Source organism: Mustela nivalis (assembly GCF_964662115.1).
Source record: "Mustela nivalis genome assembly, chromosome: 13".
Lineage (NCBI taxonomy): Eukaryota > Metazoa > Chordata > Mammalia > Carnivora > Mustelidae > Mustela > Mustela nivalis.
In genome coordinates, this window is record NC_139032.1 from 57426662 (window position 1) to 57440912 (window position 14251).

General features: G+C 54.3%; 1 protein-coding gene across 3 annotated transcripts in view; it reads right to left on the minus strand.

The window, feature by feature from the left end:
• Nucleotides 1-14251, minus strand: part of CNTFR (ciliary neurotrophic factor receptor) — a 38403-nt gene that overhangs the window by 7488 nt on the left and 16664 nt on the right. For all 3 annotated transcript variants that reach the window (XM_082694621.1, XM_082694620.1, XM_082694622.1), the window contains 2 exons: nt 10505-10586; nt 6074-6307 (listed from right to left, as the gene is read on the minus strand). In XM_082694621.1, coding sequence (XP_082550747.1) covers nt 6074-6307; nt 10505-10586 — 316 coding nt within the window. The remainder of the gene's footprint in view (nt 1-6073; nt 6308-10504; nt 10587-14251) is intronic.

Consider the following 14251-nt stretch of genomic DNA (forward strand, 5'->3'; position numbering starts at 1 on the left):
AGCCAGGGCTGAGTCTCAACCCTAGGATGGGGCTACCTATCCACCTACATGACCACATGTACACACACTTGGGAAGTCCTTTCTGCTATCCAACCACATTTTTTGCTGCTGTGAGCACTCAGCCCAGCTGTCCCACACTCAGGCATTGGATAAGGCGTGAGGACAGGCGGCTCAGGTTCCTGGAAGGAGGCAGCTTCTGTGATCTGACCCAGGCAAGGAATGTCCGTCAGTGGCTCCAGGGACACTGACACCTCCCTCCTAGGTCCCCCTCCCCCGCCGCCCCACCCTCTGCCTGACAGGTGGACAGGAAATGGGAGGGGGGCAGTTCAATAAGCCAGGGACTGTGAAAGGGGGAGTACATGTCTATGCTTGTCGAGTGGCCATGGTGACACATGGGGAACTGTGGGCTTCCATCCACAGTGTACACGTGACTGTGACTCTGATTGCACGTACATGTCCAGTGTGTGGGAAGTGTATGTGTATCGGGGCTGAACCCCCAGGGCCCAATCTGGCTTTGCAGCAGGAGAGATGAGAGGGTCAGAGAGGCATCCGGGAAGCTTGGGTGTATGTAGCAGCTAGAGTGGGCTACGCTGTGGGCAAAGGTGTGGCTCTATGCCCCAGGCCTGCAGGGATTGCTAGAGCCCAGCTGAGACCCCCACAAGGGGCAACCTGCATTCTATCCATTGCTGTCTGCCTCCCCTGGGGAGCCTTCCTGGCTCTGTGTCCATCTTGTGTCTGTTCCATGTTCATCCTGTGTGCCTCTCATATCCCTTCCCTAACTGCCCAGGGACACAGAGGCATGAGGGTGGGGTGGGGGATGGTCAAGGACACAGGAAGTGCCTTGTGGGGGCCTGCAGGCCAGGCCAGAGTTGGCAGCCACCCCAGGAGAAAAGGACATTCTGAGGTCGGCTGAGAAGCCTCCACTCCCCCTCCTGCCACCACCCCCCCTTACCCCCAGCTTCAAAGGAGAAGGGTGCTGGGGGTGGGGTGGGTACTAAAGGCTGCAGAGTCAGCTCCTTGCTGCCTGGGACTCTCTGCAGGGCAGAGCGGGCCAAGGCACTGGACTCACAGGCCCGCCCCCTCCACCAGCCAGCCTCCCACTGACCAGTCCCCTCCATTCCCCCATGACCATCCTCTCCCATAAGACCAGCTTCCCCCTCAAACCAATTCCTCTCTCTGACTGGGCAGGTCATGGGGGACTAGGGGGCCAGGCAGGGCTCTGTCTCTCATCTGGCTACTCCTGCCTGGCCTTGGGCCCTGAGTAGGGAAGGGCTTGGGTTTCCTGACAGGGACCAGGTTTCTCAGAGGGAAAAGGAGGAAAGAAAAACAAAGAAAGGAAGAAAAGGAGTGACTTGCTGCAGCTGGAGCCCAGCTGAGGGGCCGGGTGGGCGGAGGTAGGGGTGCTGTGAGAGACCAAGTGTGAGGTTGTGGGACAGTGTGCGATCAGGCCTGTTATGAGTGGGCTGCAAGATGGGGAAGAAGCTGCTTTTAAGACATGGCAATTGTGAGGGTGTCTGGTAACTCTGAGAGGCTTCATGCATGTGACTAAAATCCTGGGCAAGCGTGTAACCGTGCGATTGGCTGTGTGTGACTGCAGACTGCATTTGTGTGGGACTCTGGGCGGGCTGTTTGATCTCAGGACCGCCTGGATGGGTCCGGCCGAGGGGCTGAGGCATTCTGAGAATATGTGTAAGTACGCCATCATGTCTGAACACAGGGAACAGCACGACTCCATACCTGAAACACTGTATGTGAGATGAAGCTGAAGCCTGAACATATTTTTCAAACTGTGGGTGTGGGAAAGTGCCTGGAATTCCAAGTGTGTCCACACGTATGAACTGACCACCACATGAGAACATGTTAGAGGCTGTGTGTGAGCAAAAACTCCTACGCATGTCAGGTCATTCTCTGGGCATAGAGACATATTCCTGGATGCCCAGGCATCCCAAGCTGCCCCTTCTGGGGGCTCCTGAAATGCCCAAGTGACTGTGGCAGCCTATGGCAGGACATCCTTGGGTCCCACACGGGGCCATGTGTGCGTGTGTGCGTGTGCCCCCGCTGGCCCAGGGTTTGTTTGTTTTCCTCCTAATTGGCTTGTTTTTCCATGTCCATCCCACCAAACCGCATGTTTTTCCTCTCATCTCGCCAGCCCGCCTGGGCTGGAGCCCCCAGCACGCACAAGGCCTGCCCAGCGGCCCCGAGAGAAGGAGGGGCAGGCTGCCCACACCCCTGGCCAGGCCAGCTCAGGCTGGGTGGGGCAGGGTGACCCTTCCAGCTCCAGCCCTGCCTGGGCCCCACCCACACTCCTCCTGTCTGGCATCAAAGCCTTATACCATGACATCTCTTAAGGCACCCCAACTCCTGGCTTCCCAGATGCCCCTCTCCTGTCTCCCACCTGTCTTTTTTCCCCCAGACATCTTCATCCACAAGCTGCTCTTTCCTTCTCAGCAAACAGGGCTGAGGGGGAAGCAGCGCTGCACCAGGGTTTCTGAAGTTCCTGTCCTGACCAGTCAAATGCAAATATGTAAAAACTGGACAAGGAACTGTCCATGTCAAATCAGTAAATCACTCTGATTTGTTTTAGCTTAAAACCAGAAAGACACTGAATCAGCAGTGTCTAGTAAACCGAAGGATGCTACTAAAGGAAAGCAGGTGATCCTGTTTCCTGATGTGGGCACTCCTCTCACCATCCTGTCTGAGCAGCCACCAGGGGGTGGGAAGGTGGACTGGGAGAAAGCAGTTCAGGGATCAGTCTGGTTAAGGGGACTTTCAATAGGATATTTTTATGATCAGTTTCCCCTGGAAATAGAAACATGAAAATCTTAAATGTTTCAGATAAATATTAAATAATTTGGCTTCAAATAATTTGACTCACAAATCAGGGGTAACTCTGTCCTATTCTCTGAGTGCTGGCTAGAAGAATAATTTGATATTGAATGTTGCCAAACCCAGTCTCTTGTTACTAATATAAAGTGACTGAGACAATCATGATTAACGTCCCTTGTTCCTCTGACCAGCTCTTTAGAAGGAAATAAGGTAATGAGAGATAAGTACCTGTTACTAATGCTACAGCCAATTCATGGCCAGCTCTCCTCTGACGGGCAGAGCCCTGGGAGTGGTCAGCACTGTAAAAGGTCTGGGCTCTGGTCACAACGGGGCAGCTGTGGGCATGTCCTGTGGGTACAGACCACAGACATCACTTCTAGACCCAATTTCCCTACAACGACCTTTCAAAAATCAAGTCATTAGGAATACGGCCTAGGGTCACCAAGCTCTAGCCATTATGGCCAGCCTTGTCCATCCTAAGGACTTCTAGGACTCAAATCGAGAAAAGAGGGGTGTCAAATTGGTCTCATGCTTTTTCCATGGCACTTTTCTGTGTGTAAGGACATGGGGCTAGGCTGAGTGTTCCACTTCCAACAGACGTCGTGGTGGGCCCGGGAGAACTCAGGTAGGTTGGTCCCGTATTTCTCAAGCTGGCCGACAGGGGTCATTCCACCCCTGGCTTGCAACTAAGACACTTGGCTATGATTGCTATCTTTCTAGTTTAAACACAGGAAAGCTCTTCTGTGTGAAAAGGAATATCCCCATTAAAACGTATTTTCAGGGCCCCTGGGTGGCTCAGTTGTTAAGCCTCTGCCTTCAGCTCAGGTCATGGTCTCAGGGTCATGGTCTCAGGGTCGTGGGATCGAGCCCCACATCGGGCTCTCTGCTCAGCAGGGAGCCTGCTTTCCTTCCTCTCTCTCTCTGCCTGCCTCTCTGCCTACTTGTGATCTCTGTCTGTCAAATAAATAAAATCTTTAAAAAAAAAAACAAACTATTTTCACACCTCCTCCAGTGGGTAAGTGTTTTGGGGATGACCATGAGCAGTCCTTCAGTCTAACATTTCTCATGCTGTCCATGCCAGTCTCCTGACAACAGGGAAAGGGCCTGCTCCCAGGTTGCTCATGTATCTCCTTCCCTCAGCAGCTCCCAGGGAATAAGGAAACCACCCTCAGAAAGTGGGGTGCATCCCCCATATGGGGTGAGGCCAGAGAAACATGAATCTTTGGCTCAAGGAAAAAAGAAATGGAACTTTTTTCAGAATATTCTGTTGGTGGGTCCTGTCCAGCTAACCCTCAGCAACACTGAGAAGCTCCTCATTCCAACTTCTCCAAACCTTTCTTCTGAATCACATTCACTCACTTTTCCTTCTATCTTCCTGTTGGCTCCTTCTTATCTCTTTTTGTGGCTCATCTCTCTCCATCAACCCTTTATAAAGTGATGATCTTCAGGGCCCAGATCTGGGTCCTCTTTTCTTCTCATCCCAGAGTTCTTACTCTTGGCCATCTTACTCCCTCCATGTCCTTTCTCATCTCATCCTCAGCCCAGGCCCCAGATCCTCAGATCCACTGACTACAGCCATCAACTCCCACTGCCCCCCGAGGACCCCAACCCAACATATCTACAGCAAATGTTGGCGATGCCCTAGCAGATCCCTGGCCCATACCTACCGCCCTCTTCTGCATTTATGTGCCTAAGAGCTTTCATTGGTCACTAAAATCTGCATTGCCTGCTGAGGCATCAAGCCAAAAGTGTAGGGGAATTAAAGCATCCCCACCCCCACCCCAGGATACTCCTTCAACCAAGGATGAGCAGGAGTTACATGAGCAGTATGTAAACTTCTGATCTCCCTCACTGCTCAGGGGGGAGACCTCCCAGGTCCATGTCCTGCCTGGGCCCTCAGAGTCCCTGCAGGGCAAAGCTGCAGTTGCCCAGAAGATAAATGGATAACTCCATCTTTATTGGTCCCCTTAACTTCCTTTTTCAAGCACTTTCTCATTTCCTTATGGTATTTCTGCCACCTGAAAAATAAACTACTTGCATACACACTCTTCATCTTAGGATCTGATTCTAGGGAAATCCGAAATAAGATGACTTGCATACTACTGTCCAAACAGAACACACTATCTTTTTTTTTTTTTTTTTTTTTAAGTAGACTCCACATCCAATGCAGAGCCCAACACAGGGCCTGAACTCAGGACCCTGAGAGCAAGACCTGAGCTGAGCTGAAAGCAAAGTCAGACGCTTAACTGACTGAGCCACCCAGGTGCCCCCAGAATACACCATCTTTTCCTCCACAGACCCTTCCACCTTTCCTCTGTTGCAGTGATTGGTAGCACCAGCTGTCTTGTTTCCCCTGCTCTCTACGCTCCTGCCCTCTCTACCTCCAACGTACCACCAACTTCTGGCGGTCCAACCAGCCCCTCTCAACTGCCCCGACTCCACGCCCTGGTGCCCAATCCTCATCATCTCCCCTGCATCCAGCAACAGCTTCCTTCCTGCCCTCGCACAGCCACCATCCAACCTGTCTCTCTTCACCACCATGAGAAGGATCTCTTAAGGACATGATGACCCTGCTCGTATCACTCCCTAGCTTCTAGGCTCCTGATTTTCCCCACCCTCTCCTTTAGATACCTTCCACCACCAGTACAAGTGGCCCTTCCATGCCCTCCCAGCCTCTGAGGCCTACAGCTGCACTTAGGTCTCTGTCAGAGGTGTGTCTGTCAGAGGTGACTTTGTCAATGTATCCTCCAAATCTCCCAATCTCCATGCGCCTCCCACTCCAGGAAGTGTTCTTTCTTCCCTGGAGCCTCCCAGAGTACCTGTTCCTCTACCTGCATAGCCAGCCCCTGTAAGAGCGCACAACAGAGTAGGGTCTCTCCAGCTGGGAGCTGTGACCCTACAATTCCTCCTTCCCAGGCCCCAGAAGGATCCGGCCCTGCTAGCCCTCCTCTGCCCATCTTGTCAGAGGGAACAGGATTTCTGGATCTCACAGATCACTGGGGGGTGGTGGGGGAGATACACGTGCAAAATGCCCGGGGGTCTGGATTCTGTGGGCAACAGTGGGCTCAGAGGTCAGAAGAGGTTAGGAAAGGATCAGAGGGCAAGGGTCAGGGTGCTGCAGTATCCCCAGCCCCAAAGGAAGAGGACTGGATCTGGGCCAAGGGTCTAAGCCTCACTGACAAACCTCTTTAGTGTGGGGCGGGGGTGAGGGGAGGCGGTCAGATGAGGGGTTGGGAGCAACACTTACAGCCCACATGTAGGAGGACTTGGTGGCGCAGGTGCCAAGAATCACGGTGGAAGCAGGCATAGAGGCCGCTGTGGCCCAGTTCCAAGCCATGAAGAACAAGCTGAGAGCCGTTGAGCAGGTCGGGGGCCAGGTCTGTCCCATTTACCCTCCAAGTCACTGCTGCATCCCAGTTTGCTGTCCCACATGGCAGAGTCACATCTGAACCTAGGCGCTCGTACTGCACGTGGGGTACTTCTGTTGGGGGCAGGGAGAGCATAGGGCAAGAGTCACAGGTCACAGCCTGGCCCAGCACCACCAAGTGAATGTGAGCAGATGAGAGCCTATGATGAGAAGTCTAGGCCAAGAGGCTTTGTGTCTGATGAGGTGGGTGTCAGGAGATGAGGAGTGTGTAAAATTTCTCCATGGTTGTGAGGGTCTCCAAATTGTGTGTGTGTGTGTGTGCACGCACGCACGCGTGCACGTACGCACATGTCTGGGTATTTTGTGTGTGAAGGGGTGTGATCTTCTGTGTGTAGGTGTGTGGGAGAAAGTGTGTATTGAATGCTGGGAGGGGTTAAATCTCAGTGAAGACCCAGTTCACCTCCAGTCACTAGGTCCTTTAGAAAGTTTTCTTGACCCCCATGACCCTAACCTCTCGCCACCTACAGACCCAGCCCCAATCACTGACATCTGCTACCCAGGCAAGCTGGAGCTGAGGGGCCCTGCTTCTGGACTCCTTTCTCTGTCTCTTGTCCTCATCTTTGTCTCCTGTCCTGCCTCTCTCCCTCCCACTCTGGACCCTCTGACAAGCTGCCCCTAACCTGCCCACTTCAGCCATCCAGGGCTTGGGCAGCAGCAGCAGGGAGATCCAGGGCCAGAGAACTCCTAGCAGCTATCAACTTTGTGAGACAGGAACTGCTGGGGTTGGGAGGGGTGCGGGGGAGTGCTGGGGCCAGAGAGCTCTCTGACCATTCCTCTCCTGCCCCCAGGAGGGGCCTGTCAGAGCCAAAAGCAAACCCCAGCCCTGGCCTCCGCAACCCAGGCGTGATGGACTGAACCCAGGAGACTGGAGTGGAAGGGTGGGAGGGAGCACCTGTCGAGAGGCAGCCCTAGGTGGGGGAGGTGAATATGACACAGAAAATCGGAGACACTGATCTACAGACAACGCAGGAGAGGCAGGCATGCAGAGCCGGGCGATGGGAATCTAATCTCCTCATTCCTCATCCTGCCCCCCAAGCCTGGAAGGACAGATGCTTCCCTGGTCTTGGCCAGATCTGTGGAGTGAGGATGGGAGGGGAAGAGCGAAGTGGGAGGGGGACAGCTGGGGGGTGCTGCGGGATCCCTCGTTAACACTTGCTTACATCTCCCCTCCGGAGAGCCACCCCGCTGAGTTGGGGGATTTTCAGAGGCAATTCCTGTTAACGAGCCAATTAACTTGGGCCAGTGGCCTCTTAATTAGACTTGTTAACACCACCAGGACTGCAGGAGGTAGGGATCCCCCTATGTCACCAGCCGACCCCCTCCCTCCATCAGGGCCCCCTCCCCAGTACTGCTTTTCTCTGTGCTGGAACATCTGTCCCTGTCTGCTACCTCTGTCACCCTTCCTGAGCCAGGATCTCTCTGTGTCAGGTTTCTCCCCCGCTGCCTGCCTCCAGTCTTGCCCCTCTCTGAGCCTCTCGGTCCCTGTCCCCTGTCAGAGGAGAGGGAAGCAGGAATCCCAGCCAGCCTTGACCACTCATCTGTGGGGCCTGGGACCAGCCAAACAAAGGATGAACGGCGGAAGGGCGGTGGCTGGGGGCCTTGGAGGCCACAGCTGTGAGGCTGGACCAGAGACTGAAAGGGGGCCTCCTCCTGACCAGAGGCCCAGTGTCCAAGGCTCAAGCCATAGAGCTCCCCCAATCCACCAGCCCTAGCCATTGAGACCCCCCCAACTTCCCCTGTCAAAACCTGGAGCTTCCAGGAAACATGCCAAGCCCCTCTCTGAACCGCCCCCCCCCCCCACTAGAACAAACTCTGCATCCAGCTGCCTGAGGAGGAGGCTGAAAACTGACCGAAGGGGAGGGGGTGTGGCCACCACGGTCCCAGCGGCAACATGTCAACACTGACCAGCAGCAGCTCGGAACTGACTTGGACCCGATGTGGTTCTTTATACTCTGGGGCAGGTACAGCCACAAGATGAGGAAACAGCCACCCAACAACACAACAAATGAGCTAACCCTCCCAAGTCACCCTGTCTGCCTCACCAAGCAAACAGAAACACAACACAACAACAAAGACAAACCAACAATGTGAGGGCAGGGCAGGAAGGACAACATGACAACGCAATGACAGAAGGCAACTACAGGCCACAGTGCAGAGACAGAGGGAGCAACGTGACATGACAATCACATAAGACACACACTGTCACAAATGCTGCAACAACACAACAACAGCAATATACACAGTCACGAAATAGCTCCAGAGATGGCAATGATTTAATCCTTTGTCTTTGGACAGCTTTCCTCCCGCCCTGTGGGTGCCCCTACTGATGTGCTGTCCATTTCAGAAATTAAATCAAGCGGCAGGGGGAGGATGGGGTTCTTGGCCTTGACGCGGTGACAAATGCTCCAAAGGAATCAGCTGTGAAAAGGTTGTTAGAAGCCAGGATGAGAGACAGAGACAGGATGAGGTCATGGACATGGAGAACACAGAAGGACAGAGCTGATGGCTCCCTCACACCTGTGTACACAGGCTCACATGAGGACCACATGCCGGAAACAGTCCCCCGGGAGTCCTAAGCAACTTCACATCACCACACACATAGGATGAAGACAGTCACCACAAGGAGAACACACACAGAACAACTGTCCACAAGGTCACAGCCACACAAGGACCCAGTCCCAGTTCAGGGATGGTTAACACCTAGTACAAGACGATCACACACATGCACAGGGAGGACATGTCCCCCAGAGGCAAACTGACACATAAAGGCACAGTCTCCCATAAGGGAGACAACTGAACAGGGACACAAACATGCAAAGAGACAGAAACAGGGAAAAACTATCAAACTGTCATACAGGGTACAGTCTCAACCACAAAGACAAAGCCCCATGAAGAGCACAGTCACACATGAACAGACAATGTCACACGCAGGGCACAGCCCCCAAGAATACAATCCGAGAAATGCATTCGAACAGGAACATGGTCTCACCCACACAAGAACACAGCTTAATGCACTGGGACAGTTATCCAGTCTCAGAGAGGCAGACTCACTGCTCAAGCCCCTGGGCACCTGTGGCTCTGCCTTTACCCAGAGTACAGAGCAGGGCCCAGGCCAGGGGGAGTGGCCCCCAGAGGTCCAAGCAAGTTAGATCAGCACACAAGCTGAAGACAGATTGACTGCAGGTGGGGGTTAATGGGCTGGCCTAGCAATCCTTTCACTCCCTGCCCACTGGGGAGCAGCCCAGGGGGATGGAGGCTAGGCTTTTTCTGGGTCTCAGTGTCAGTCTCACAAGGAAGAAGGCACAGGAGCCTTGACTCATTGCCCTCCTCTAACCCACAGTCTTGAGGGTGGCAGCGTGTGCTCTGCGCCTGGGCCCCAGAAGTGCCCCAACCTTCTCTGCCTCTATCCAATCCAGCCAAGGGTGGTGGAGGGCAGGACACATCCAAGGGGAGAGCTCCATATAGCTCAGCACTTGTCTGAGGAGTTTCAAGGTCAGACCTTATGCTGATGGAGCCATGTGAGGTGTTGCCTCAAATGCAGTTTGAGCTCTGGTGGTCAAGTTAAGAGGGCACCTGTTTCCCAGCAGGGGGCAGCTTCTTGCTTTGTGGGCTGTGGGGAGAACTGAGCCCTCCCTGGACAAATGGTGGGGGGCCAGTGGCCCCACCGGAGCAATCCCTGCCCCCTCCCACCATTCCAGATGACAGACCTGTCCTTTCCTCAGGATGCCAGCCCTCCCCCACTGGTCGCCCTGCCCATCCCCACATCTTGTTCTCAGTCTGCCACCTCTGTCTCCACCTTCCCTCTGGGATAAGGGAGAAGTCTTGGCCTCTGTCTCTCTCAGTGCCTTCCACTGCACCCCCACAAACCCCATTTCAAATGAAATCCCATTTCAATGATACTATACAGGGCCCTACCCCTCGCAGCCCCCAACTCCCATCCCACCTGCCTGTACCCTCTACCCGCACCCACTCCAGTAGGAAGAGGAACAGCTCATCAAGCCAGAGACACCATCAGCATGGGACCGTGTGGAGTGACTGGAGGACTGTGAGTATAAGACAACATCAGTGGGTCACCAGCATATCAGTGTCATAGGACTCATGGGTGTTCACATGTGACAAGCCAGAACGTGCCAGGATATGGTCTTGGGTGGATGCATACAGCTGTGACGCAGAGGGCTCATGCTTGGCTTTGGGTGGGGGTGAGCAGGGAGCACCACCCCACCCCTCAGAATCCTCTCCTCCAGCACTCACCCTGAGGACTGTGTCTCTGTGCGTAGACGACGGCAGTGGCAGCGAGCACAGCACAGCAGGCCCACGGGACAGGAGCAGCCATCTGCTGGGAGAAATGGGGGTGAGGGGGTGTGGGGGGAAAGGAAGGGGCAGCATCAGCCCAGGCAGGAACCTCCTGGGGAGCCCTCCTTGTTCTCAGGCAAGACTGGGTGATTCCAGCCCTAGGGCTAGGTATCTTAACCCCAAATGCCCTTCTTAATGGGGCTCAGGATTCTTTTTCAAGCAACAGAAAGCAACATTATTGGCATCTGGAGCCAAAGGTTTGCTAAGATGGTAGGAGGCAACCTATAGCGGTTTGTTGTTCGATAAGGCTGCTGGCTGTAGGATGTCATCAACCACAGATGAGTTATAGAACACGGGTAATGCTATAGCCATTTTAAAAACAAAAAACAACAACAATAAAAACTTTACTGGTGAGGTTGGCTAATTAGCTCTAAGCACTGCAAACCAAAAGAGTGATGTTTGAACTTAACAGAAGGTCTATACTTCTCCAAATTGCCTTGAATGGAAGGTCCTCTGCTGTGCCCCTGGGAGAAGGCCTGAAACCCTGATGCTCTAAAGCCCCTCATATCTGCACCCCCAGCCCTCTGTGAGCCTTGCCACTGGGCTCTGGGATGTTCACAGCAGCAGGGTACCAAGGTCAGATATTGCTTTCGCTTCAGTGTACAGTGACCATGAGAGAAGGAGAGCATGTCACATGTAACTCCTTGTCGGGGCCCCAGCCCATCCTTCACCCTAGACACATGCCTCAGGAGCCTGAGACCCGCAGCCCAGATGTGCACTGTGTCTACACACACCTCTGCAGGTACACAAAGCAGTCAGGATATCCCCAGAAGCCAGGCTGGATCCAGGGGTCCCCTCATCTGTGGCCCTGCTTCGTGGGGTAGCTCCAACTGCTTGCCCCCCACTCTACCCCAATACATGATCACACCCGAGGGCAGAGAAGTAACAATTTCCTGCAGAAAAAAAGCCTCAAACAGGACTCTCCTACCCCAGTGTGAAGACAGAGGGGGCCGTCAACCAGACAGAAAGAGAGATCCAGAGTGGAATACTGCCAGACACTCAAGCAGAGTAAGTGGTACTATTAGGGATACAGCCTGACGTACAGCCAAGACACTGTCTAAAACAACCAGACAAAGTCCCAGAGAAAGAGCTGCATGCACAGCTGGAGATACAATAGAGATACTGCGTGAGGCACTGTCAGGTAAAGCCAGATAAGCAGGTAGCTAGGACCTGAGAAGCAGGCAGAGGCTTGGTCAGAGAAAGACTGACACACAACCAAAGGGTCCACCAGTAAATACTTTAAAAGGCTCGGCCAGATGCAAGCAGACCTACCCCCAGAGAAAGAGCAAGAAACCCAGGCACAGAAACCAGCATCGACATAGCAAGGGAGCTAGAGACACTGTTGGAAACCACACCGGAGAAACTGCCTGACACACAAGCAGAGAAATACCAAAGAAACTGACAGACACAAACAGGCATCCACCCAAAAACACAGCTAGAAGGAGAGCCAGAGCCAGAGCCAGATGCTCAGTCAGGAAGTCTCTGCACCACTAAGAACACTGCCAGGGACACTCAGACACACAGACACACTGCCAGACACAGCCAGAGACACTGTCAGAAACACTGCCAGACAAACAGCCAGACATACAGCCAGAGAACTGCCAGAGAAACTGCAAACAGAGCTACAGCAGGGAGGAGACAGATGTGGGTGTCAGCCTGTAGCAGTGAGTGTGAGAGCTGGGAAGAATCTGACTTCCGGGGGCTCCTTTATGGGACGGGGCTCCTGCCTGCCCGTGACTGCACTGAGCCCTCACCAGGCAAGCCCTCCCCATCTGCACCTGGCTTTCTCTAGCCCCAGCAGCAGGTGCGCCGACCGCCCCTCCCTGGCACAGCTTGTCTCCCTAGGCCCAGGTGGCTTTGGCTGTTCCTCCTCCCACATCAGTGACTCCCAGGGCCTCAGCTACCACTTGGCCTGGCTCCTGCTGACCCTCAGCCACTCCCCTATCTTCAACTACTCTTCAGGCCTAGAAGGTTAAGACAATGGCCAACGTCATAGTTCATAGTCTGAGAGCAGTGGGGCCAGGAAATGAACCCAGGGACTGAATTCAGAGGGAGGGAAGGAGGAAGGAGAGGGAGAGAGAGAGGCAGGCAAGAGGCTACAGACCTACCTGGTTCCCCACCTCAACCCCTGCAAGCAGCTCTCAGATGCTGCCCCACCACCTCTGCTATCTGTCCATGCCTTTGTCCTTACAGCTAGGAAGATACACTACCTCAGTGCCAGGACCCACTGCCTACCACAGGGGGCAGGAACCAGGGCCAGCAGAAGCAGAAGGGACCAAGGTTAGATCTAGGACCCAAGAGGGACAGGGTGGCCCTCTGCTCCCAGCTCCTTCCTGGTCCCAGTTGGGGGTGCAGGGGCAAAAAGACAGCCTGGCATGAGTGTGCACACACACACACACACACACACACACTCAGGCCCCCTCAGGGGGAGGGGTGGCTTCTTCATCAAAGTCGCCTCCATCAGCCCGATGAGTTACTGTAAGGGCCGGGCCCTGGGCCAACGGGGCTGCAGCCATGGGAGACGGGCGCTGCCGAGAGCAGAGCGAGAGCGAGTGCTGCAGAGAGTGGGGGATGGGGTACCGAAACAGACACCGCATGGCTGGGGGCACCCAGCAAAGGCAGAGACCCAGTCAGGGGGGAGCGGAGAGGCAGAGAGGGAAAGCCATGAGCCAAAACCCAGGAGACAAGTAGAGACCAAGATTGGGAGAAATGGGAGAGGAGACCCAGAAAGAGAAATGGGAACCACAGGGGATGGGCAAAGATCCAAGGGCAGAGGAAGGGACAGATCCAGAGAGGGTCTCTGTGCCCATCCTAGAGCATCTCTCTAAGCCCACCTACCTCCCCCAGTGCAGAGGGAGGATGCTGTCGGTGCAGCCTTCCTGGAGGCTACAAGGCTTCTCCCTGGAGACGGAGAAGTGCAGCACCCAGGGGATAAGGGAAGACTAAAACCCTACCCTACCCCACCCCATCTCTGCCCCTGCAGATCCAGAAAGCCCCAAGCCAATTTCACTCTTCCCTTCCTTCAGAGTCCCAGCTGGTTCCACTCCCAGGTAGGGAAGCTGAGGCCAGAGGCATCCAGGCTCTACCTCCACCCTGCCCTAGCTCATCTCAGGCCACCCATCCCAGGGCAAAGAGCATCTTCCCCAAGAATTTTCCAAGTCCACACCCCATGGCTCTGGGATAGATCAGGAGGATAAATCCCATGGCCTCAGATAGGGGCCATGAAAACTGGCTGAAGCTCTCTGTAGACCCCTGCATGGGCCAGCCTTGCCACTAGCCCCAGCCGCACGATGAGGCAACAGAAGACACTCTACCAACAAGGAAGGGGGCCAGTACCTAGCAGCCCACACTCCTGTTAGCACAAGGAGCCCAGCACCTCTCCTGACACAGAACCTCACAGTGCCATCATTACACACATACACAGGTGATGCATCAAGAGACAAATCCTGGGCCCCCAATTTCCTGTCACTGTCCCACTGTGACACAAAGACACCACTACACAGTGAGAACAACACCCAGTGAAAATGACATGGGTATAGTTGACAATGGCACACAGGGGTGCTAACAGTCATTACAGTGAAATGACAAATAATGACACCAACAAATGGGACAATGATACCTGTTGACACAGACAGTCACAGTGAC